Raw genomic sequence first — 26,315 nt, 5'->3', positions numbered from 1 at the left:
ATCCCAGCTACTGGGAGGCTGAGGCCCGAGGTTGGCAAATTTGAGGGCAGCCAGGGAACCACAGTCTCAAAACAAATAAATAAATGCATTAAAAATCAAAATAAAATAGTTAATAAACATCATAAATAATCCCAATGATAAAAAGACATGAAGCTTATGAGAAGAAAAATCAATTATGTTTAATAAGAGTCTACAGATCAGTAAAGACTAACCAATGCAATAGATTAATCATTAAACCATATGAATATTAGTTCTTCATATTGTTTGTTCATCAATAAAACATGAAAAAAATCACCAGTAAACACATTGAAAGAAGCATTACCTTAAGAGCATTTAATAAAAACAGCTGTATTATTTCTTTATCGCAATTTTTATAATAGAGAAAAAAGGAACCTAAATGTTCATTAATGTTGAAATGGCTAAATATGTTTTATACTCTAGAGTACTCTGAAGTTAGATAAAAGTAGTTGTGGATATATGTACCTGCAGTTACACATGGTTATAACCTGAAAACAGCTCTAAGATATATTGTTAAGGGAAGAAAAGCATATATCTTATATGCTTATATCTTACGTGGTTCATATGTAGCTCTCCTAGAAAAAAGTAACAGAATCAAAGACACAAAATTCTTACCTGTGTCTTTTTCCTTTTATACTTAGGTTGGACCCTGTAGCATACACTGTAGAGTAGATTGTGAGAAAAAGTGTATTATTTTTGAACTGAGTCATTTATGATCTCAGTATGCCTCTGTGAATTCTCAGCTCCTACAGGTCTACATCAAGAGTATAGTGGAAATGTCAAGATTAATTTTCTTTACAATTCAAATAATTTCCCAATGAAATATAATGGCACCTTTGTTGAAAAGTTGCCACATGTTTATGGGACTGTTTGAGATTAGCTCTATTCTGTTTCATTGATCATTTTAACTAACCTAATGCCAATACTTCCCTATCTTGATTGTTAAAGTTTTATTGTGAGTATACAAACTGGGTGGCACAAAGTCCTCTGAAAGTATTCTTCTATTTCATGATAAGTCTTAGTTACATTAGGCCTTTGAACTTCTATATAAATCTTAAAAATCCACTTATAGGGCTGGGATTGTGGCTCAATGATAGAGTGCTCACCTAGGACATTTGGTTTGATCCAGCGCCACATAAAAATAAATAAATAAAATAAAGATATCATGTCCAACAACAACTGAAAAATAAATATTTAAAACAAATCTACTTATAATTTATGTCTACAAAGAAGTCATCAGGTGTTTTCATGGTGATCTATCAGTACTTCTTAGCTTAGTTTCTATGAAAGAGGAATTGAGCATTTTTCAGAATGTCTTACAGAAAATAATTAGAATAACTATTTTGTCATTTCCCTCAAGGTTGGTATATAGCTAGTATTATTCTGTATTCACAGAAGAAATGTTAAGTCATCTGTAATGAATGCTATAGAGGATTAGGACTTAATTCTAATTGAGAAGCCTGATGGAGAAGACCTACTATAGATTTAATTTGAGAGACTTACACATTTTAACCATATCAAGTTTACTGAACCACAAATTGCTCTCATTTTAAATCTTTTCTAATTTCTCTTGATAATATTTTGTTTTAAAGTATAAATTTTGCACGTATTTTATTTACTACCCAATATTTCCTATTTTGTGATGTTATTCTTAATATTTCCAGTTCTAAATGTTCTTTATTCATATAAAGAAATGGAATTGAATCTTCATAGTGACCTCGATTCTGTGACTCTGCTAAACCATTAGTACTTGTGTGTGTGTGTGTGTGTGTGTGTGTATTTTTTTGACACATTTTCTACATAGATCATGTTGTCCTTACAAAGAAGAAAAAATGAAGAAATTTTAATTCTTTCCTAAATAAAATAAAATAAAAGATGATACAACCATGAGTTGATAGAGCCTCTTACCAGGGTCTCCAAGTGACCATCTGGATCAGGGCCCGTTTCTCTTCCTTCTTATGTAATTTAGGCATCACACACATGGGTTTGTCTGATTTGGCAGTTACTGTTAACCTTCTGGGTAGTACAGAAACATACATGCACGTGATGTTGAATTTATTGGTGTGGGATTGGAGGAATGCATATGATCCTATGGTTCATTATTATCTCTGTAAACTGGGAGTAGCAGGAAACAAGTGGGCATAAATAAAGACATAATCACATTTTTTTCACTGAATCTTTTAGGAAACTATATTTATGTATATCTTGTTATAAAAATATTGGAATTAATAACATAAGATGCTGCTTTTTAAAAAGTGGGTGAAATACCAATGGTTCACTTTAAAATTACCTTTATTATGGCAGTATTATAGCTTCTACTTACTTTTTCTCCAGGGATTTAGATGAATTTCTTGTTGATACAATGAAATAAGTATAGTATTTAATGTTTACTCGTTTCCAAACTGCCTTGAAGTATTGCTTTATCTAAGAAGTGTACTGTAAGGTAATTTTGATACTTGAGTTTTCTATAAAATTACTTAAATGAATAATTTAAAATGAAAAAATTCTACTTAAAATGAAAAACCAGAATCTCTGATGATGGATATAGCATAAACATAAAAATAATATTTATATGATTTGGCTAGCTGCTTTTACTTAATAAGACCTGACACAAAGACTTACTTGCCCTTAAATAGGAGATTATTAAATGTTAGAGGTGGTAAAGACTGAGACTTTTTATTGACATATAAGAATGATTTCACAAAGAATTAAAAATGAATTAAGTTCTTAGTATATGACTCATTGTTATTTAATGCCTTGCTTTTGTACTAATCTCATATTTTGGGAAACACTGATAATTGTGATAAGAAATCTAGGATTGGAGTTAAAAGATTTGAAATCTCTTGTCATATGTTACTTACCATACCATATCTTTGGGTTATCTCTGTTTATACTTATATCATCATTTATATAATGGGGATAAAAATGCCTACCAGCTTAACTTCACTTTAGGATTTTTGGAAAGATCAAGTGAAATAACATTACATATCACTATTGATAGTAGTATTAGTATTAATTTAATAATATGTGACTAAGAAGATCTGCTATTTATGTCTGCTATATAGTGCTTTGGCTTCCAAAACATAGTTATAATAATTCATTCTCTTAATTCCCAAATACTCTATCCAGAAAAGAACCCATATCTCTCTTCTGTAAATAGCCATCATTTCAGTAGATACTGGGAGCAAGTATAGAATTTGTGTCTGTGTACTCTCATCAAGAATTACATTTAAAGTGAGTATTCTAATTGTTTCGATTTTAAAAACTTTTACAGAGTTAGACCTTCTGACATACTGTTTACATTGATTGGTATTTTATGTGTTTCCCCCAGCAATGATTACTTAGTGTATTAGATTCTTGGTATTGGTCAGCTTGGCTTGGCCCCCAGGGAAATAACATTAAGACATTATTTAATCATGATGAAATGTTATTCACTTTGCAAGAAGTAATTGTTATTGTGTTCATTTTTACTCAGAAAAACAAGTTTGAATATTTTGTGTAATATTCATTGTGTTTTGTCATTGAAATCATTGTAAATTAATATTTTCCTGAGTTACATTCCTGCTCCCCAAAACATTTCCTCTCTTGCTTTTAGAAACCTGCTTTACCTCTTTCAAGTGACTTCTGCTCTCTGATGAGAGTCAATTTGGGGGGAGATAGATGGTATTCAGTTAAGAGTGATTTATTGAGCTAATTCACTACCATATGATTTCCCTCTTTCCTACGTGAACAGAAGTGCAAGGGAGCCAGTCAGGACCTTACCATTAAATGTTAGACTTCACATGATTCTACTTGAAGTCCAAGTGTAACAATAATACTACACTTATTAACATCTTCAAGTTACCTATAAGCAATCAGAATTTTAATAAATAATTTCTATAAAACTTAAGATTCATGTTTAAGCATAGCCCTATTGAGGAAGTTTGTGAGGTTTGTTGGATTTGAATCTGCTAGACACATCATTTATTTAAAGTATACTACATGAAAACTGTATCCAAATATTTGAGGTTTTCTGAAAAACAGAAGAAGCTATATAGTTTGTAAGTAATAAGGTCATCTTAAACAAGGCCAGTGAATGAATTTATAATGTAATTAAACCAATTCCATTTTCTACATATGATGAATTCTGTCATTTAAATTAACAGTAATATGCTATTTTGTTTTATATATATATATATATATATATATATATATATTTTTTTTTTAGCAGTGCTAGTTATTGAACCCTGAGCCTTGCACATGGTAGGGAAACACTCTATCACTGAGCTACATCCCCATCCCCAATACACTAATTTTCAATCTTTTATATTTATCACATTCTTTGGTGCAAAAGGGCTACTATTTCTATAAGATTAACAGTGATTTTGTAGTTAATAGCAAATATCTTAGGAAGAATTCTATAAATTAATATTAAAGATCCAGGGAAATTTCTTTTTCCTCAGTAAATACAGTGAGAATTTAAGTAACTTTCTTCTTTCAGCCTATCCTGTCACTTAACTTTTTTTTGTTGTTGTTTTTCACTGTGATCCTGTGGTCATAAAACATAAACATCTTTTACCTACAACTTTTTTTGAACATTCATAATACTTGTAGGTTCTTTCTTGTCAAGATTTATTAAATAATCTGTGATGTATAAAATTTTAATTTTTACCAAAACTGAAAAAAATACGTTTTTCAGTTTTTGATTTATGTTTTTATAACCCCTGCTTCATGGGCAAATCAGTTTCCCCTGTGCTTTTTCTTTTCTTATATCTTATCTTCTAGCATACCCACATTGTACTTTCTTGACTTCTTAATTTGTTGTTCCTCCATCCCTTCAGTTCCTACAGTTTTACTGATTCAGAAATAGTGAGTTCTATTCAATCTCTTTTCTCACAAGGCAGCTTTTCTAATTAACTCTTCTGCTGCTATGGATGTCTTTTCTTGCTGCTTTCCTTTTATTATTACCTGTTATGTGACTCCTTATTTTTTCCTGCTTCATATTTGGTCAGTTACATAGCAGCCTCCAATTTAACTCCTAATATCCCATGTTTTAAATCTGCTAAGAGTTTTGTCATATCTTTTGTAGATCTAGTAAAGTGATCTTAATGCAGCATTTGAATTCTGAGAACTTAGGTTTGAGATGTTTGGTGCCAACTAAATGTGTGAGGAATGCTCTTATGTAAGGAAGGATAATGAAGAGCTTGACATAATAATTTTTTACAATGATACTAGAATGGGTCATAGCTGACTAATGAGCTTAACAATTATAAATTATTTCATTTACTAGTAAAAAGGATTTCTGTTTTGAAGTATGATTCATTATTTTCTTGAAGCACATCCAAAATAACATATTGTATAAATTTGTCCTTAAAATGTACTAATTGATTCTGTGAGCTAGCACATTTTCCTGTGGTATGTAATTTGTTTTGGTATTCACTTCCTTTATAAATAATATGAATTATGAAAAATATACACAAAATAAGGAAATACATTTGTAATACTACATTTGAATAATAACATGAGATGCTTTCATTTATTTAAATACTACAAGAGTGGTAAGTGTCTTATTTAGTCTTTATGAATATAAAGAATATAAATTATGAATATAATTATATCATTGTATGTATTTATATTGGGGGGATATTTTTTTCCTTCAGTTGACAAAATAGATAACTTTATGGTAGAGAATATTATTACAATTAGACCTCATTACTGCCAATATTCTGATGTACCAGGTAACCTTTTAAAAACTAGCCCAAGGTCATTTTTAACTTGATATGTTCAGTGCACTTTCATTCATTGAATAGTTAATAACAGAGATTGTTCATTATTTCTGCTAATTACACCTGTATCTATCTTTTTGCAGTTCAAATTTTGTATACTTCACTATTTATTAAAATTAAAAATACTAAAAATATTTGTTTATTTGCTTTTCATTTTAGAAAAGGAAATGAAATTAAGAGATAATTAATTTTATATAGAATTTATTTCATCATGTCCTTCTTCTGTAATGGCCTGGATAGTTCAAGCAGCAAATGTCAGTTTATGATTTCACAAAGAGGATGGGAAATAAAGTTATTGAAACTGGTAATGAAATGACTTCTGGATGTTAGTTTCCCTTCTCTTTTAGAGATGCTTACCCTGAGTAGTTCTTTGCATTAAGGTAATTGTAATTACAATAGGAAATAAGGTTGTAATACATAACAATTTAGCAAATATTTGAACAGAAATTAATGTTTAACATAAAAGGAATATCAAATAATATTTGAGCAATTTTAATCACACTTATTTTAGAAAGAGAAAATAGTATGTAATTTTATAATTTTACCTGCAGTTTTTAATGTTACATTAAACTTGATCACATCAGGTTACTTTGGAATAATAAGAATTTCTTGTTGATTTCATTATTTTTTTAAAAAATATATATTTGTTCACATTTATAGGATATTACAAATTTTACAGATATTCATTGGGTATTTTCTTTGTTAAGTACAGGGCATTATTTAATTATTAAGTAATCATTATATACTTATAATTTTTTTTCACAGTATGCTAACATATAAAAAATGTAGTTGTTGTATGTGTGGAGTAGTGATGGGTTGGGATTCTGCCATTTTCTTTTTCCATCCTGTGACCGGATCCATAAGTCCAGATGAACTGACCCTGGGGACACAACTTTTTCCTGGACCTCAATGATTTTAATTTGGGATAGAAGGGAGAATTTCTAGGACTTTCCATTCTACCTTTACTGAGAAAGATAGAACTCCACTGCTAAACAAATCAACAAAATTAGATGATAAGCCCTAAACAGAAAAATAAGATTTTTCAAGGATCTTCTAATTGGTGAAACTAGACACGTGTGTGTGTGTGTGTGTGTGTGTGTGTGTGTGTGTGTGTGTATATCGACATATATATCTATACTATTAGAAGAATTTGAATATATACATTTTTTTTCTTCCTCCTATCTTTTTCTGTTCATTTTTGCCCCTTCTGTTATTTCTTACTTCTTCCACTATCATTATGTTCTTAAAAGAAATACCTGCACAAACTACAAGTAGTTATGTCTAATTCCATTTCTCACTGTAATTGTATTGTTTCAAGGAACTTTTATCCACTTCCTTAATGGTTGATAGAAAAACTGTGCATAATTGGGAGATAGTAAAAAGTGCATTATCTTCAAAATATGCTGTAATTTATTATTTTTATTATTTAATTTGGTTTTCTATTTACTTTGTCATTTCCTTAACTTGTAGATAATGTGAAGAATTATGCCCTGTTTTAACATCCTACTGTAAAGTCTCCACAGAATCAAGTTACATCTTTATATATTGCTGTCCTTGATGAATTAGCCTGCATTGATCCATTTTTCCCCAGATTTTTGATATTTTCTATGTTTCATTTCTATTTTAATTACAGAATCTCATGATCTAAAGGATCCTTGATAAACATTTATTGTATATATGTATGACTGAAGCCAAGTGGGATACAAAGATGAAATTTGCACAGACATAAAGATAAAATTGTTTTTGAAGTATTTGACAATAGTACTAATTATTAAAGATTTTTTTATAATTATCATATAGGCCTATACTATGTATGCTTTTTACTTAATTGCTTTGAATCCTCACAGAAAGCCTTTAGGATAGATTTGATATTTTTATTTTATACAAAGTAAGTTGTGATTTAAAGAAGTAAATTCATTGTCCCAATATACACACATCTAGTATCTCACAAGGACTTAAAACTAGTTATCCTACTTCCAAATTAGCAGGTCTTTCTACCTTGATCTACTGGCCTCCACAAAGGAAACCATATGAGAACCTAAATTAGTACTAAACCATGTGCTACCACTTGTTTTAATGAGTCCTAAGAGCAAAAACAAAGGAATATTCTCTCACAGGATAAAAGAAGTGATAGAAAAAATTTGTAGAGAAATGATAATTTCTTTAATATGATGCTGGGAATTGAATCCAGTGCCACATGCATGTCAAATAAGCACTCTACTGTTGAGCACATTCCTCACTCCAAGAAGATAAAATTTTGATCAGGCCTGGAAGGAAACAGTGGATTGGTTGGTGAGAGAATTTATGTGGAGAAAACAACATGAGCATAACACGAAAAGATAAAATTAATATGCAAAAGTTTAATGGGTGATTATATAGAATTGGGAGACTGTTGGAAAATAACCATCAAGTTTTAGTCATTATTAATGAGAAGATTTTTGTATCCTAGTCTGATTACTTTTTTATTTTCATCTAAAGTACAATAAGGAAACACTAATTTAAACAGAAGAGTTGCATTTATGCAGAAAGAGTAGGTATTCTTAAATTCTAAAGATTTGTATTCTTCTATTAAATAGGATATTTGTACTTTTTCTCATAGATGCCCTGATAGATTGAGGGAGTTTCCTTCTATGTTTAACTTACTGAGAGTTCATTTGTGTGTGTTTTGTTTTTTGTTGATAATCATGAATAAATGCTGAATTTTGTCAAGTGTTTTCCCATCATTTATTGAAAAGGTTTTTTTTAAATTTTTTATTGCAAATATTGTGAATTATATCCATGGTGTTTCTAATATTCTTGGGCTAAACCCCACTTTTAACTGTATTATTATATTAGATATATTTTGTTATACTTTATGAAGGCAATTAATCTGCAGTCTTCTTTTCTTATGTTATCGTTCTAGTTTGGGTCTCAGGATTAGGCTTGCCTCATAAAAATAGTTGGGAGATGTTCCCTTATTCTCTATTTTTGAAAAATTGTGTTAGATTGGCATTTTTTTTTTCTCTATCTGAAATGTTTGCAGAAACTCATCAGTGAAACCATTTGAGCCTAGAGTTTCATCTCTGGGAATAACTTTATTTTTATATATTTGTGATTTAGGGTTGGGATTTTTTTTTTTTGCAAATGTTGATAATTTGTTTCTTTTAAGTACTCTATCCATTTTGTGTAAATGATTTATTTAATTAATTGACATTATGTTGTCTACTTTATGTCTCTTAAGATGAATAATGATGCTTCCCCCTTTCATCCATAGAATTTGTAATATGTGTCATCTTTGATGAGTGTACCTGGTGTCTATCATTTCATTTACATTTTCTGTTTTTTTTTTAGATTTCTCTTTCACTGAGTTTTTTTATTATTTCTTTCTTCCTACTTATTTTAGATTTAATTTGTTATTCACTTTCTAGATTCTTAAAACTAGCTATACTCTGAAAATTTTCATATATTTTGAGAATCATTCAATTTAAAAGCTTTTCTAATTTCCCTTTTCCTTTTATGAATCATAGATTATATTAAATATTAATTTTAAAAAATACATCTTATATTTTTCTGAAATCTTATTTTCTTTGATTTCAATTTTTGGGGGGTTCTGAGAGCATGTGCTATATTGTCTTAATCCTTTTAAATTAATTGGGATTTATTTTCAGCATTTGAGCTTTCACGATGTATGTTCATGTGTTCTAGGAAGAATGTTTATTCTTCCTAGAATGGAGCATCATGTGAAAGTCGTTCAAGTTGAGTTGGTTAATAATTTCTACATCTTTTCTTTGTCTTTTGATACCTATCAATTATAAGAATAGAATGCTGAAGTTTTCTTATGATTGGTGTTTGAAAGATTTATATCTTTATATCCTTTTATTATTAACCTATATCTGTGAGTTTTAAATATGTTTTGATAGGTAGCATTATAGTGGGAGCTCACATTTTGCCCATTCCAACAATCAGGATTTAAGTTTTGTACATTAAATATAATTATTCATAGAATTTTGCATTGGATCTTAGCATCTTGTTGTTTTCTATTTAACCTATCCATTCTCCTTTCATTTCCTTTATTTCTTCCTTTATATAATTTCTCAAATATTGGCTCTATTTTTTTTGGTCTTCATTCAAGGATTAAGTATGTACATTTAATTTATCACAGTCTGTGTTTAACTAATATTATACCACTTAATATATCAGAATATTGCAAAGTGTATTTTTCCAATTTCTTTTTCTGTTTTTTTGTGTTGTTTTTGTCATACATACATTTCACGTCTACATGTGTCCTAAACATCATTATATAATATTATTTTTGATTTACTTAGTCAGTTTCCTTTTATACAAAAAATTTAAGTCCCTTTATAATTGTCTACAAATTAAGCATGTCTGATGGCCTTCATTTTTGTGTATAGGCCCAGTTTCCATCTGACATTTTTCTTCATCCTAAATAACTTTATTGTTATCTTTTTTAGATATTTGTTGGAAAAGCATTTCTAGGTCTAGAGAAAATGATTTCCCTTCATTTTTAAAGTTATTTCATTCGTTATAGAAATCTAGGTTGACTTTTTTTCTCTCACTACTTTAAAGAAAAAAATATATATATATTTAGTTGTATTAGGCTTACGTTGTTTTTGACTGAGAAGTGTTCAGTCATTCTAATATTTCTTGTCCTGTCAATTAGGGATCCTTTTTTTCTGTCTGCTTTAATTTTTTCCTCTTTATTACTGATTTTCAGCAATTTATTTATAAGGCTAATTTATTTTGTCTATACATTAATGTACATTAAACTTCTTAGATCTTTGTAATTATAGTTTTAATTGAATTTGGAAGAAATTCTACCATTTTTTCCTCAAATATGTTTTCTATTACTTGTCTGTCTGGGACTCCTCCTATATGACAAGTTAGACTATTTGATATTATTCATTGATTCCCTGTTTTTTCTTTTTTGTCTTTGTACTTCATGACAGATAATGTTATTGTTGGGCTTTCCAGACAACTGGTCTTTTCTTCATTATAAAAATCTTCTCACTTCCAGTGAATTATTCATTTCGGATGTTATATTTTCCAGCTGAATAAATAGTACTTGTTTTTTTTTTAAATTTCATAGCTTCTTTCTTTTTTTCTCATCATTTTTATGTTTATATCTATTTATCATTAGCTATTCTTGAGGCTGCCTACTACTTTTTGTCATTTCTAGGTTTGTTGCTGATATGTATCATAATCTTGATTTCTTTTTCTTCTAGTGATATATCACATTTTTCTTGCTTCTTTATATGTCTGTTTTTTTTCATTAGTTTCTAGGTATTGTGATTCTTAAATGTCTAACTACTTTTTGTACAGTGTTCATTCAATTCCTTGTAATTTAGCTTGGTCTTTTCAAGGCTTGTTTCTTGGCTTTGTTAGGATAGGCCTAAGCTAGTTTTTACTCCAGGGCTAGTTTAGCCCTATTACTAAGACTTGATTCTTCCAGCTTGTGTATAGAATGCCCTATGTGTTCACTAAAGTCTTTTCACTATGGCTGGTCAGACCTTGAACTCTCTGCATCTACATATGTGTAGCTTAGTATTTAACAATAGACCCAGGGGGATCTCTATGTATATTTATGTATCTATTTCTCACACTGCCACAAATTGGAACTACCTTAGACCTCCCCAGTTATAGGGTCTCTGTCTCCTCACCTCAGTGTGAAAAATGCTTCTAGGTGAGAAGCCAGGATCATTGCAGGATGTACTTTGTTTTCATTTTCATGGGGATTACAATCTTATGACGCCTTTTGTTGAATGACTGAAAACATCATTTTACACAGTTTGTCTTATGTGCATAAGGGCATTTCCAGTAGTATTTACTCACCGTGGCCAGAAGTGGAAGTCCTGTGTATTGTTTTTTTATTTTTTTTAATATTTATTTTTTTTGTAGTTGTACACAATAACTTTTATTTATATTTATGTGGTGCTGAGGATCGAACCCAGGGATTTGCACATTCGAGGTGAGCACTCTGCCACTGAGCCATAACCCCAGCCTCTATACTGTTTTTTTTTAACTTAAGTACATAATTAATAAATTCCTTTTTAAAACATAATCTAAAAACAATATAAACATGGAGAATAAGAGTCGTTACCTCTCTTCTTTTCTTGTCACTAAGAGTAACCGCTTTGAGAAGTTTGGTGTGTATCCTAATCTCCTTTGTGTAACTTTGTGTATACATACACGTGTGTAGATAAAAACACATGTAAACACACTTGACTTACACTTGTATGTGTAAATATATTTACTTTTATATATAACCACAAATCCAATCATTAAAAGTATTGTTCTGCAACATACTTTTTTACTTGGGAATATATCTTAAAGATTTTGCTATTAAAATACAATCTTTTAAAAAACATCAACCATGTATTCTCCAGAATGGTTTTATGGTAATTTATTAAATGATTCTACTTTTCCTGGTCATTAAGATTTTTCTTTTGACATTTTATTCTTATAAACTGTATTTTAAAAAATAATATTGTACAGCAACTCTTCAGATGGTAAATTTTCCTGTAGAAGAAATTCACTAATATATCAAATATCATGCCATTTCATAAATTTTCTTTCAAAATTGACCATATTTATAATTATTCTGTACTGTACATAAGCCTGTTTTCATAAGAAATTGTCCATTGTTGATATAATCCCTTTGGTAATTTTTATGATTCTAGAGTAAAAGGTAATTTTCCTTTTTAAATTATAGTTTTATTAGTTCTTTATACATAATAGTGGAGTTTATTGTGACATACTCATACATGCACATATTTCTTTTAATTTGAAGATCTGTGCCTTTCTAAAAATCTACATTTATTGTTCATCTGTAATTTAAATTTTGTGACCTGTTTAATAATATACTCCATTTTCTACTGTTTTAGTTCTTTTCTTATTGATTTATAAGACTATTTATATACAGGATATGATATTAAATATAGTGTATTTATTCAGGTGTACTTCAAGATTTTAAACTCTGTATATGTTGCTATTTACCCCACAAATGTTTTTCTTTTTTTGTTATTTCAAATATGGCTGGCCCTCAACTATTTTTTTGGAAGATTTCTCTTAAGATGATAAGTGTTTACACAGTTTTTTTAATGCTATCCATTTTTATATTTGTTCATTCAAATAGAATATTTACATGTACGTGTATATACACATTTAAAAAATATTTTTAGTTCATAAAACACAGATTTATCTAGAGCAGTTTTAGTATTAAAGCAAAATTGAGAGAATACAGAGATTTTCCATATACCCCTTACTCCCACACGCACACAGCCTCTCCCATCAATATCTCCCACCAGTGTGGTACATTTGTTAAAATTGGTGAACCTACTTTGCCATATCATTATCACCCACAATCCATAATTTACATTAGAGTTCAGTCTTGGTATTGCATATTCTATGGTTTTGAACAAATGAATAATGAAATATGTCTACCATAATAGAAACATCCATGGTAGTTTCATTGCCCTAAAAATCCTGTGTGTTCTCCTATTAATTCCTACCTTCTCTTAACTCCTGGAAACCACTGATCTTTTGTGTTGCTGATTTTTTTTTTGCCTTTTTCAGAATATTATGTAGTTGGAATCATATAGTTTGTAGCCTTTGCAGATTGGCCCCTGTCATTTATTAATATGCACCCATGTCATTTCATGACATGGAAACTCATTTCTTTTTAGTGTTGAATGATATTCCACTTTCTGAATGCTCTACAGTTTATTTATCCATTCAACTACTGAAGATAAACTTAGTAGCTAGCCTGTTTTGGTGATTATAAATAAAGCTGCTATAACATGTGCCGTGTGTGTGTGTGTGTGTGTGTGTGTGTGTGTGTGTGGACATAAGTTTTCAACTCCTTTGGTAAATATAAGGGAGCATGATTACGGATTATATTAGTAAGTTTGGTTTTGTTAGAAACTTTCAATATACTTTCCAAAGTGTGTATCATTTTGCATTCCCACCAGCAATGAAAATTGTTGTTTTTCCACATCCTTATCAGCATCTGCCATTGTCCTGATGGATTTTGGCTATTCTAATTTGATATCCTGGATTTTGATATCTCACTGTTGTTTTGTTTTTCTGATCACATATGATATAGAGCATGTTTTCACATGTTTGTTTGGCATCTGTACATTTTCTTTGGTGTTTTTTCTTATTTTGGTGCTTTTGATAACAAAATTGTTTATTTTCTTATTGTTGAGTTTTAAGAATTCTTAATATATTTTGGATGCCAGTCCTAATCAGGTATATTTTTTGCAAATATTTTATTCTGTTCTGTGGCTTACGTCTTTGTTCTCTTCGTAGTATCTTTCACATAGCAGAAGTTTTGAAATTTAATGAAATTCAGTTTATCAATTCTTTGTTTTATGGGTCACTCCTTTGGTATTATATCTGAAATATCACCAAACCCAATGCCATATAGTTTTCTATAAACACTTTTATATAACTATTAATATTTTTCTTTTAAAAATGTTTTATTAGGACATTGCAGTTATGCATGCTAGTGGGGTTCATTTTTGTATATTCATAAATATATGTAGCATAATTTGTTCATTTCAATCCTCAGTACTTCCCTTTCCCTCCCCTTCCACCTCCCTCCCCTTATATTCTTCATTTATTCTATTGGTTTTCCTTCTGTTTTTTCATTGTTTTTTAATTGGTGAATTAGAGTTATACATAGTAGAGTTCCTTATGATATATTCATATATGCATATAGCATTGTTTAATCAATTGCGTTCCACATTTTCTCCCATTTCCCATCTCTCCTCCTTCCCCTTTGATCTCCTTTTTCTAGTCCACTGTTCTTCCTTCTAATTACCCAATCAATAAATGGGCAAATATACTAAAAATACATTTCTTAAAAGAAGAAATACAATTGACCAAGAAATATATGAAAAATGTTCAACATCCTTAGCAATCAGGGGAATGTGCATCAAAACTACACTGAAATTTTATCTCAGTACAATTAGAATGGGAAATCATCAAGAATGAAAATAACAATAACTGCAAGAATGTGGGATAAAAGGCACACTCATGAGTGTTGGTGTTACTGCAAATTATACTTCGGAAGCAGTATGGAGATTCCTCAAAAGACTAGGGATGGAACTGCTATGTGACCCAGCTGTCCTACTCTGTGTCATTTATCCAAAAGAACTTAAATCAGCGTGCTACAGAGATATAAGAATACTAATGTTCATAGCAGTGCAATTCATAATAGCCAAGTTATGGAGCCAGCCTAAGTGCTTGTCTACAGATGAATGGATAAAGAAAATGTGGTGTATAGACACAGTGGAGCTTTACTCAACCATAAAAAAGAATGAAATTATGTCATTTGCTGCTGAATGGATGGAACTAGAGAGCAATATGCTGACTGAAATAAGCCAGACTTAGAAAATCAAGGGTCAATTTTTTTTCTCATATGCAGAATATAGAAACAGGGACTATTAGTCATTTTTTTGTGAAATTCCACATGTGCATTTGTTTTTAGTTTTGCTTAGTGTATATATAAATGCACATATATATAATTTATAGACATATATATATATATATATATATGTCTTCATACAAACAATTTTAAAATTTTTTCATGAATATACTTTTTATTACTTATGAATTTTGTAGCCAGGCAAATTAACAACTAGGTGGGTAAAAGAAATGCATTAATATATTGTTTTATGGCACAATATACTATCATGTAATGATCTCCAGGTTTATTCTTGTAATTAAGGAAAAAGCAAGGTTCACAATTATGTGTATAGTATGCTACTTTTTGTGATACAATAAGGTGTATGCATATGTATGTATGTGTGTATGTGAGCATGTGTACATGTGTGTAGATATATCCATAAATGGGTACTTATGCATAAATTCATACATATTTGCTTATTTTCCAAAAGGACATAAAGGGAAAGAAAAGCAATGGAAAGGATAAACCACAAATTAATTAAAATGGTTACCTGTAGGGAGAAGGAGTAAGTATGATAGACTTAGGATTGGAAGTAAGATTATTTACCCAAATATGATCCTGTTTTATAATTTTTATTTTGAAAACATGTAACTACTTCCCATAATGATAAATAGGATTAAAACTAAATACAGGAAATCCTAAAAATAAAAAGAAAGCTAAACAAATAAATTTAACTGTATAACAAGTTGTTGACTTAGTTCCAAACATTCTAAAGCATAGGGATACACCATGTCTCACCTTTTCATTGCTGAGACAAAATACCTGAGAAAAACAAATTAAAGAAGGAAAGACTTATTTTGGTTCATGGTTTCAGAAGTTTCAGGTTATTACTGGCTGGCTGGCTTTAGTGGAGTAAAACTGTTCATCTCATGGCAGCTGGGAAGGTAGGAAGTTGGGAGGGAGGGAAGGAAGGAGAGAGAAAAGGGGTGGAGGGAGACAGACAGATGTAGGGAAGAAGGGGCCAGAACAAAATATGCTCTTCTAGGAAATGCCCCCAGTGACCCACTTCCTCCAACTAGATCCTACCTCCTACAGTTTCCACTACCTCCCAATAATGCCATCAGATTATGAATACCTCAATGGATTAATCAACTGATGAGGTCAGATCCCTCATGATAGAATTATTTCCTAGGAGTTCCACTTCTGAACTTCGCTGCATTAGGGATCAAGCCTTCAATACATGAAACTTTAGTGGACTTTTCAGATAGAAGCCATAACATTGTTATGTAACCCTTGAATCACACGTTAAGGGGAAAAAAGGGAACAAAGTTACAGTATTTGGTATTTTAGTAATATTTGTATTTTTATTTTAAAGCTATGTCAGATTTCATAGTAAAGTAAATAAGTGGTGATATTAAAATCTCCATGAAGCAAAATTTTTAGCATAAAGCAAATATGTGCACATATTATGTCATAGTCTGTTAAATTTATATATACATGTAATTAAATTGAAAAAAATCAGTAGAATGTGATATATATTTTTTCTTTTCTAAAAATATTTGCATCTTCTAGTTCAGTCCAGTGAAAAGAGGTAGAAATATGCCGAGCACCCTTGTGGTCACCATTCATAGGTCCAGTCTTTAAATACAGTTTTCCACTAAGATATGCCAGTCTTTTTGAAGAAATATATGACTCTAGTTCTGGGGTAGAATATATAAGAAAGAAGGCTGGGATATCATTTCATAACAGAAAGCAGCAGTGTTAAGAAAGATATTGTGGTCATTTCTTAGGAACCAGTTTGAAGAGGCTATCATTGACCAGAGATGGGAGAATTTTAACAAGAAAAACAGACTTGTTAGGGATGAAAACATAAAATATGGTCAAAAGTTGCAAATCACAAGGGCAAAAACAAAACAATATAAGCAAAATACTGCATTCCTCACCTTTGAAGAGCTGAAAGATTTCATCATTGTTTTAAAATAAAAATAGTAGGATATTGCTTTGTCTTATTCTTCCTGCAAGAGCCTTATTTCAAAATAAGTAATTAATGAGAGAAATTTCTTGTTTGAAAAAGTCTGTAGTAAATGAAGAAAGAATAGCTGAATTGGACTACCACAAGTTTAAAATTTTTATTAATTGTAATACCTTGGGGATTAATGTCTTCAGGTAAAACATGATAGGGAGCCTTATTATACACCAATCCAGCTAACAAAACACAACCCCATCAATCAAACTGAAGGACAGAAAGACATCCAGTTATATGCCAACTCATATGATATAATAGGAAGTGTACTTTAAAAAAAATGGAACTGTTCAACACGATAGACTTTAACTACCAGTTTATATGATATATAGGAAATGCAAGGAACATAGGAAATGGCACTTTAGGACTGCTATTAGCTAAATCTGGAATGCCATAAATTTAGGTAGATGATACATTTTCTTTAAGTGGTAATAGGCAGGAAATAAAAAGAATGAAAAGTTGTTAGATCCAAAAATAGAAACAAAATATCAACCAAATGCAATATGTATACCTAGTTTGGATTCTGAATTGAAGAAATCAACACTGCAGAGCCATTGAAATAATTAGGGATATTTGAAAAATGACTAAATTTTCGATGATATTAAGTGTTAATTTTTAATATGTGATGTTATTGACTAACAAGTTTGAATATTTACCAGTGAAATCATGTATTATTTGGGATTGCTTTTAAATAATCCTGAGGGTTTAAAAGGAGAAGACTGTTGATGGTGGTGGGTATTTACCTTAGAATATGAGTATATAGGATTTACTGAAGTATTTTTCATGTTTGAGTGCTTAAAATTTCTGTGATTACTTGTTTTTAATTAAAACTAAGTTACTTTTATTTTCAAAACTAAAATGGAAGGCATTTCATGAATAAATCATCAACATAGGAACTTTCAGAATTTTAAACCTGAAAGCCTGAAGTGTGTATTCCATATATACCTGCAAGAAAATTGCACAATTTATTTAGCATTGATGCTCTATTTGATCTTGACCCAACACAGGCTTATCTTGAAGTTAGCATTCACAGGTTGATCTACACTCTAGAGAAACTATTGAGGTAAATCTAAAGCTATATATTCTCTCTTGTTTTTTGCTGTTCCCCCCACCTGCTACCTGAGTACTAGGGATCAAACCCAGGGCTTTGAGCATGCTGTACAAGTGCTCTACCACTGAGCTACATCCCTGGCCCTGCTGTGTGTTCTTTCTATCATGTCTGCTTCTCACCACATCCCAATATTTGTTTTGCAGGTACAGCAGGTACAGACTGTGCAGCAGGTACAACATGTCTATCCAGCTCAGGTGCAGTATGTGGAAGGAAGTGACACTGTCTATACCAATGGGGCAATGTAAGTTTGTAAGCGTCTTTGTAATTTCCTCACTCAGTGAGAAATAGTACTTTCTAACACATCCCACTCTTTCCAAATTGTTTCCTTGTTTTCACAGTTATTTTTTTTTACTAGAACAAAGTTATTGAAATTAAACTGATGTTTAGAGCTTTCATCTGTTTATTAAGTATATGTGTTAATTTTCTTCTCACTTAACCCTAGTAGAATATTTAATTACTGAATTTTTAGAAATTATTGAATTTTTTATGCCCTTTAATGGTTTTCCCTAGGTTGAGAAAAACTTATACCTCTTGTTAATAATTTATATATTTTAATAATACTTTATGAAATCTATGATTTTTGTTTTATATATAAGTTGAGTTTCTGTGGGTATGTATTTACCTGCAAATTAGTATGAAACTAGCATTAGAAGTTTTGTGAGTCTTTGTACATTTACTAAGTTAGATATTCTATATAAAGCTGCCTGTTACTCAGTAAATTTTATTTTCCTGTCTGTGTCTGCCCACTAACTTATCTCCTTTGCATTAACAATAATGTAAATTTGCAAATTTATTAGATTTTCCACTACTTTGGATTAAGAGTCAGAATGTTTCTATAAATAAAGGGGCTAAAAGTTATTAAAAGTCATCATGATGGTCTTCAACTTGAGTTTTGATTACAACTTTTGGCTTTCTGGATTTACCTGAAAATGAATTCAATCTTTCACTGACTTTTCTGCTCCCTTCCCTTCAGATTTGGTATATGCCAGGATGATAACTCTGCTTTCTTTATTCTTACTGATCTACTCTTTCCTTGAGTGATTTCATTGATCTCCATGATGTTAACCTGTAAGCTCTATGCCTGACATAAAGAGGTCAATTGTTGTTGCATATTATTATAACTAAAACCATAGAATCTTCATATAGCTAGTATTAGTTTTATTATTGTGGACAATGTACTTAAATGTTCTAACCTTTCTATTATTCATTTCATGGAAGTGGGAAGATAGTTTTCTCTTATTGAGTTATTTTGAGAATTTGAAGAAATATATTTAATGTGCTTAACACAGAGCCTGGGTACATAATAAATGATATATAACAGAAACAAAGCATTTCTTTGACCTCTCTTTTGTTTCTTACTACTTTTGGTAACTGAGTAGTAGTGTTCAGAAAGCCACTACTCCTGTCTTCACTGTCTACCTGTCCCTAATATAGTCAACTTTGTGCATTTTCCCCAATACCCTGCTTTCATTTGTCCTTGTTTTTTGGAGATTTTTTTTTCTTCTGATGAAATAGTATTCTACTCATTCTTCGTTCTTTCCAGCCCCTCTTACCCCTGAGGTGTGATTTTACAGACTCCCACTACTCCCACTTTTGTGGCATGGACCTTCACTCTCCTCTGCAATAAGCTTATCATTCCACTATAAAGGACAGTACTGTACGGTGATTTGACCTCCAGCATTATACTGTGATGATTGCTTTTTTATGTTTCATGTACCAGGAAGAACTCTCTCTGAATTGGAACTTTTTATTTTGTTGTTCAATTTACATTTACTTAGGTAGTTGAAGCTTAAGAAAAAGTTGATAAATTTCTGTTACTCTGGTGAAATCAGTAACTCTTGGCATATATTAGACACACTGAATATTCTTACCTATAGGTGATGTAGGTCTAGGGCCTTTTGGAGTATGGTTTTGGAATTTCTATTGTAACGCCAAACTACTGTTGATGTTCATACCAAATAAAAGAAATGCCTGCCAGTTGTAATTTTATCAGAGGAAATAAATGGCTTTCTGAATACTACTAGAGGCCACTCCTTTGTCAATTGCCATTTTTCCTTGTTTATGACATATAGTAATGATTATAGGGAAATCTGAGAATAGAAGTTTATAGATTTCACTTCTGTATGGTAGAAGGTGGCAAGGAAAAAGGGCACTATTTGTCACAGTCTTTCTTTGTTTTGTACTGGTCCAAAGCAGGTTGGAAAGATTAACTCTACCACTCATGAATGCATGACTTTGTGCTTCCCCTTTTTATATGCAAAATGGAGATAATTAGCTTTTGAAAAGTGTTTTATGTACCATCTGAGAAATAGTAAGCACTCAATAGACATTAATTACTGCTGTTCAGTTTTGTATTTTAGTTATTTGTTTACATTTTCTGTTCTCCTTGTGATTATAAATTCTGAATATTGTCTTGTTCTTTTTAAAATTACCCTACCACTGACCTTAGAATTCTCCATATGATAGGTAAATGTGAGTTGAATGAATTTATTCATTCACAAAACCTTAGAAAAACAGCATCTCTAAACTTGGTACTTTAAAATTATAGGAACCATTTAAGCACAGAAATGATTCAAAGTAAATATCTAGTGCCAGCATGTATTTTCTATGGTCCACTAGTTTGGTTGGTTAGATCATGACTAATGAGGGTCTAGGTCATGAGTTCATTTGTCACAAAGTCCAATTAGCTTTGATCTGGTCTTTGTGGGCCCACATTGCAAACTCAGCTACAGCAATTATGTCACAAATCTGTACTCTTAGTCAAGAAGGAGAAGATGCATCGTTTTCAATCTTTTATTACTATGAATTATAAATTTTCAATAGAGGTGCAGTATAATTGCTTTTATACTTAATAAGGAAATATCATTGTGCTGGCATTAGTTACATTCAAAATTTTAGTGACTAGAAGACTATGAATATTTTTTTCTCAAACATGACCAAACACAATTTCTTCTTTTTTTTTCATTTCTTTTTTTTTTAATTTTTATTGTTGGTTGTTCAAAACATTACATAGTTCTTGACATATCATATTTCACACTTTGATTCAAGTGGGTTATGAACTCCCATTTTTACCTCGTATACAGATTGCAGAATCACATCGGTTACACATCCACTGATTTACATATCGCCATAACAATTTCTTCTTTTTTTCAGATTAAACTGTTCCAATTTTCTGTTGTTTTGTAGTGCTGCCATTTGACTACGAAATTTTTATCTCTAATGCTCGTTTTAGACTCTTTGTAATCCTTTTTTTATTTGATGCACTTCTATGTATATTAGTAAAGAATAGTGCCATGTTCTTCTATTCTAGACCATTGAATTTATAGACAGCTAGTATTTAAACCCTGACTGGGATCACAGAGTCCCATTTCTATGTGATAATAAACACTGTTTGCTAATGATACTCCCATAAGATAGAGACTCTGATCTTTATCATGAACTTTCAAGCATCCAGTATACAACCTGTTCATGCTTAGTCAGTACTGGTTCACTGATGCTCTTGTCACCAGCATTCTCACATTGTGTAGCCATAATGCATGGGGTCTCTATCAAGAGGTGATGACAGCCCTCACGGATATGTGTCATTGCTTGTGAGAATATGTAGTCATTATAATTTGATGATACTACAGTGTTTACCTGGTTCTCACAGTGAATATTGACAATTGCTGCCAGTGTAACAGGCTTAACAGTACGAGTTCGAGTGAGCATATATTTCAATTGAACAATTCAGACTGCTTCACAGTGCTAGGTGTTAGAGTTGCATAGCTTTTTACTCAAGGGAGAAGGTTACTTAATTCCCTTTTGTTCCTGTTTATTTTATCCTTTGTTTATTTCCGTGCAATAGTTTTTCCCAGGAGATTTTTTCCAAAGTCTAAATTATGGTCATCTGCATTTCTACAAATAATTATCATCTATAATCTCTTATTGCATACAAAGAATGTTATGGTTAAACCTGCCAAGGAATATCACACACATAGAGTCTATTTCAATTAAAATCTCATAGTGTAGTTAAGAAATCAGTTTTAAATAAAATAATTTTTCTTCTTTCCCCCGTGCCATTTATTGACTCATACTTCCCCTACTCATTCCTACATTGTGCTAGTCAAAGTGGAAATAATGATATCATACAGTATCGTGGCCAAATTAAGAAATCTTTATTTCATAAGAATTTTTCTGTATTAGCCACTCTCTGAACCTTGTCTACTATTTTGAGACGATCAATGTGAAGTATAAAAACTTATTACAACAGATACTTTACATTTACAATGTAAAGTATCTGTTGTAATAAGGATTGGCCAACCTTCTCACAGTCTTCCCTTGAGATTATAGATTTATCATCAATTCTAGTACATAATTTCCCAAACCATGATCACAGAATTTTAGTCCCATAAAAGAGTCTGTGGTTAGAGAAGCAGTGCCACACTGAGACTACCTTCCTCTTGAGGACCCTCAATTCCTGTTAGACTTTAAAAAGCTCTGAGAAGTCCTATAGAAAAGAAACCCAGTATTCAAAAATATGAACTTTTTATCTGAATAGTATCTATAATATCCCTCATGCCATGGGAGATGGTACACTAATTATTGATATTGGTAGCTTATTCAGAATCTGTAAGTATTGTGAACTGGACTCTAATTTTATAGAGTCATCTTTTGAAAATCATGTAGTTAGCACATTTTCAGAAGGTATCCTGCCTCTTCAAGCTCTTTTTACCCTCTTTAAGCAAAATAGTAAGTTTCAGTATTTGCAGAAAAAGTTGCACTATTTTATAATATTTCAAATGCTCTCTGTTTAGAAGAAGTGGTTGTATGGAATTTCTGCAGTTGAGATAGAGAGGATGCTTTCTTCACTTGTGCTTCTACTAATATACATTCTGATAGGCGTAAGAGAAGTGGATTGTGAATCCAATGCCATTTAGAATCCAGTAGGCATATGGCTGGTTACATAGGAAGCCTTCTTGGAGACAGCACTGTCCTTCAGTAGAGAAGAGCATGTAGTTAGGGAAAGACCTATTTTAATGAGCACATAAATATTCCCATCACTCCAAAGATGGAAGACATTCAAATATCTTAGAATTGACATAGTTGTGGAAATAATTTATTCTAGTTCTTCCACTCTACAGATGAGTAAGCTGAGCCCCAGAGAGGTGAAATATAATCTCACCTTTAGAATTTGTCTTTTCTGACCTTCAAAACATGATCCTTTCCATCGATTGCAAATACTGGTCTTTTGATTCTAAGTTACTTTGGACTTAGTGGTACAAGGATTGGTCAGCTAAAAATACTTTTAGTAAATATTATATGTAATATAATATTATTTTATCTGATGTGGATAAATAATAATTAAACTTCTGAATTTTTAAGTGGCTAATTATAAAGACTAAAGGATCTGTTGTTATCAATCTCTTTTCATGTTTCTTTAAAAATCCCGTTGTATATGTATATTTTTATAGCTAAATTAATTTTGTTAAAATAAAGTATTCTTTGGGTTAGGGATGTACCTAAGTGGTAGATCACTTGCATAGCCTGCACAAGATTCTGGGTTCCATCTCTAAAACCACAAAGTAAATAAATAAAATAAATTGTTCTTTGGATAGTCTTAAAATGTGTAGAAAAGTCCTTATTTAATAATTTTCCAACATCAGATGTTTTAGTTAAATAGCTTTTCAAGGGAATAATTATTTGACTGCCCTATCTGTGTGCCTTTTTATTATTATTCACTAATAGAACCAAATGTTGTTCAAATTTCTAAGGGAAATTTGCACTGTGAATTTTCACCTTCAGTTGATTGACACCCAGAATAGTTCTGCATGATAAAACATGAAAGAATTTAGATACTTAAATTTTCACCTACTTTCTCTTCTTTATATTGAGAAAGGAGAAGATGAAAGAGATCCTGATATGATTCTTTTATGTTTAGAACCGAAGTGTGGTATTTATTTTCTTAAAATGGACTTCAGAGACTTGTATTCAAGTATCATTTCTCTCATGACTACTAGTGTAACCTCAGGCAAATAACATATTTTTCCCCAGATTTCTTAACCTGTAAAATTTGGAGTGATACAATTGGAGTGGGGGCAGAGCAGAGCCGCCACCCACACCCGCAGGGTGGGCAGACCTGCGAACAACCGGCAGAGCAGGCCTAGCGGCCCACCAGTGCGGTAGACAGATCACCCCAATTAGAGGAGGAACACAGCCACTGCCCACCCTGCAAGGGAGATTTTTTAATATACAAGAGCAATATAACTAATTAGGGGGAAAACGTCATAAACACAACAGTTTCACCAAGCAGAAAGAAACGTGAGCAGCATGAAAAGACAAGGAAAGAAAGGACCACAAGCAATGCAGGTCAACTCAACTTTAGAAGAGGTAATAGCTGCAACAGAGGGAATGTCAGAGAGAGAGAGTTCAGGATATACATGCTACAGATGATCTGGAGTCTCAAGGAAGACATGAGACAGCAAAATCAGACAATGAAAGATCACATTGACAAACAAATCCAGGAAGTAAAAGATCAATTTCACAGGGAGATAGAGGTAATAAAAAACAAACAAATAGAAATCCTAGAAATGCAGGAAGCAATAAACCAACTTAAAAACTCAATTGAGAATACTACAAGCAGAGTAGATCACTTAGAAGATAGAACATCAGACAATGAAGACAAAGTATTTCAACTTGAAAAGAACATAGACACTCAGCAAGACTGCTAAGAAACCATGAGCAGAACATCCAGGAATTATGGGATAACGTTAAAAGACCAAACTTAAGAGTCATTGGGATACAGGAAGGCACAGAGCTCCAAACCAAAGGAATAAACAATGTATTCAGTGAAATAATATGAGAAAACTTCCCAGACTTGAAGAATGAGACAGAATCCCAAATCCTAGAAGCCTACAGGACGCCGAATGTGCAAAATCATAAGAGATCCACACCTAGACACATTATAATGAAGATGTCCAACATACATTATAAGGAGAGAATTTTAAAAGCTACAAGAGAAAGGAAGCAGATTACATTTAGGGGCAAACCAATCAGGATAACAGCTGATCTCTCAACACAGACTCTGAAAGCTAGAAGATCCTGGAATAACATATTTCAAACACTGAAAGAAAATGGGTTCCAACCAAGAATCGTGTATCCGGCGAAATTAAGCTTCAAGATGGAAGATGAAATTAAAACCTTCCACGATAAACAAAAGTTAAAAGAATTCGCAGCTAGAAAACCATCTCCTCAAAAAATCCTTGGCAAAACATTACAGGAAGAGGAAATGGAAAATAACATTGAAAACCAACAGCGGGAGGTAGGACAGTAAAAGGGGGAAAATAATCAAAGAGGAAAACAAAACAGGTTTAGTAACATTAATAAACAAATATGGCTGGAAGATCAAACCATATCTCAATAATAACTCTAAATGTTAATGGCTTAAACTCACCAATTAAGAGACACAGGCTAGTAGAATGGATCACAAAACAAGACCCAATAATATGCTGCCTACAGGAGACACATATGATAGAAAAAGATATGCATAGACTGAAAGTGAAAGGTTGGGAAAAATCATACCATTCATATGGACTGCAGAAACAAGCAGGAGTATCCATACTCATATCTAATAAAATAGATTTCAAGCCAAAGTTAATCAAAAGGGATAAAGAGGGACACTACATACTGCTCAAGGGAACCATACACCAACAAGACATAACAATCATAAATATATATGCTCCAAATAATGGTGCAGCTATGTTCATCAAGCAAACTCTTCTCAAGTTCAAGAGTCTAATAGACCACCATACAATAATCATGGGAGACTTCAGCACACCTCTCTCACCACTGGACAAATCTTCCAAACAAAAGTTAAATAAGGAAACTATAGAACTCAATAACACAATTAATAACCTAGACTTAATTGACATATATAGAGTATACCACCCAACATCAAGTAGCTACACTTTTTTCTCAGCAGCACATGGAACCTTCTCAAAAACAGACCATATA

General features: G+C 31.5%; 1 protein-coding gene across 1 annotated transcript in view; it reads left to right on the top strand.

Moving 5' to 3' along the window:
- Positions 1-26,315, top strand: part of Rfx3 (regulatory factor X3) — a 305,603-nt gene that overhangs the window by 153,581 nt on the left and 125,707 nt on the right. Inside the window, exon 3 of the mRNA XM_077797836.1 lies at positions 18,470-18,567. Within this exon, the coding sequence (XP_077653962.1) occupies positions 18,470-18,567 (98 nt within the window). The remainder of the gene's footprint in view (positions 1-18,469; positions 18,568-26,315) is intronic.

The sequence above is a fragment of the Urocitellus parryii genome, chromosome 4 (assembly GCF_045843805.1).
Source record: "Urocitellus parryii isolate mUroPar1 chromosome 4, mUroPar1.hap1, whole genome shotgun sequence".
Lineage (NCBI taxonomy): Eukaryota > Metazoa > Chordata > Mammalia > Rodentia > Sciuridae > Urocitellus > Urocitellus parryii.
Note: the sequence above shows the minus strand (reverse complement) of the source record. Positions and strands in the feature narration are given on the sequence as shown.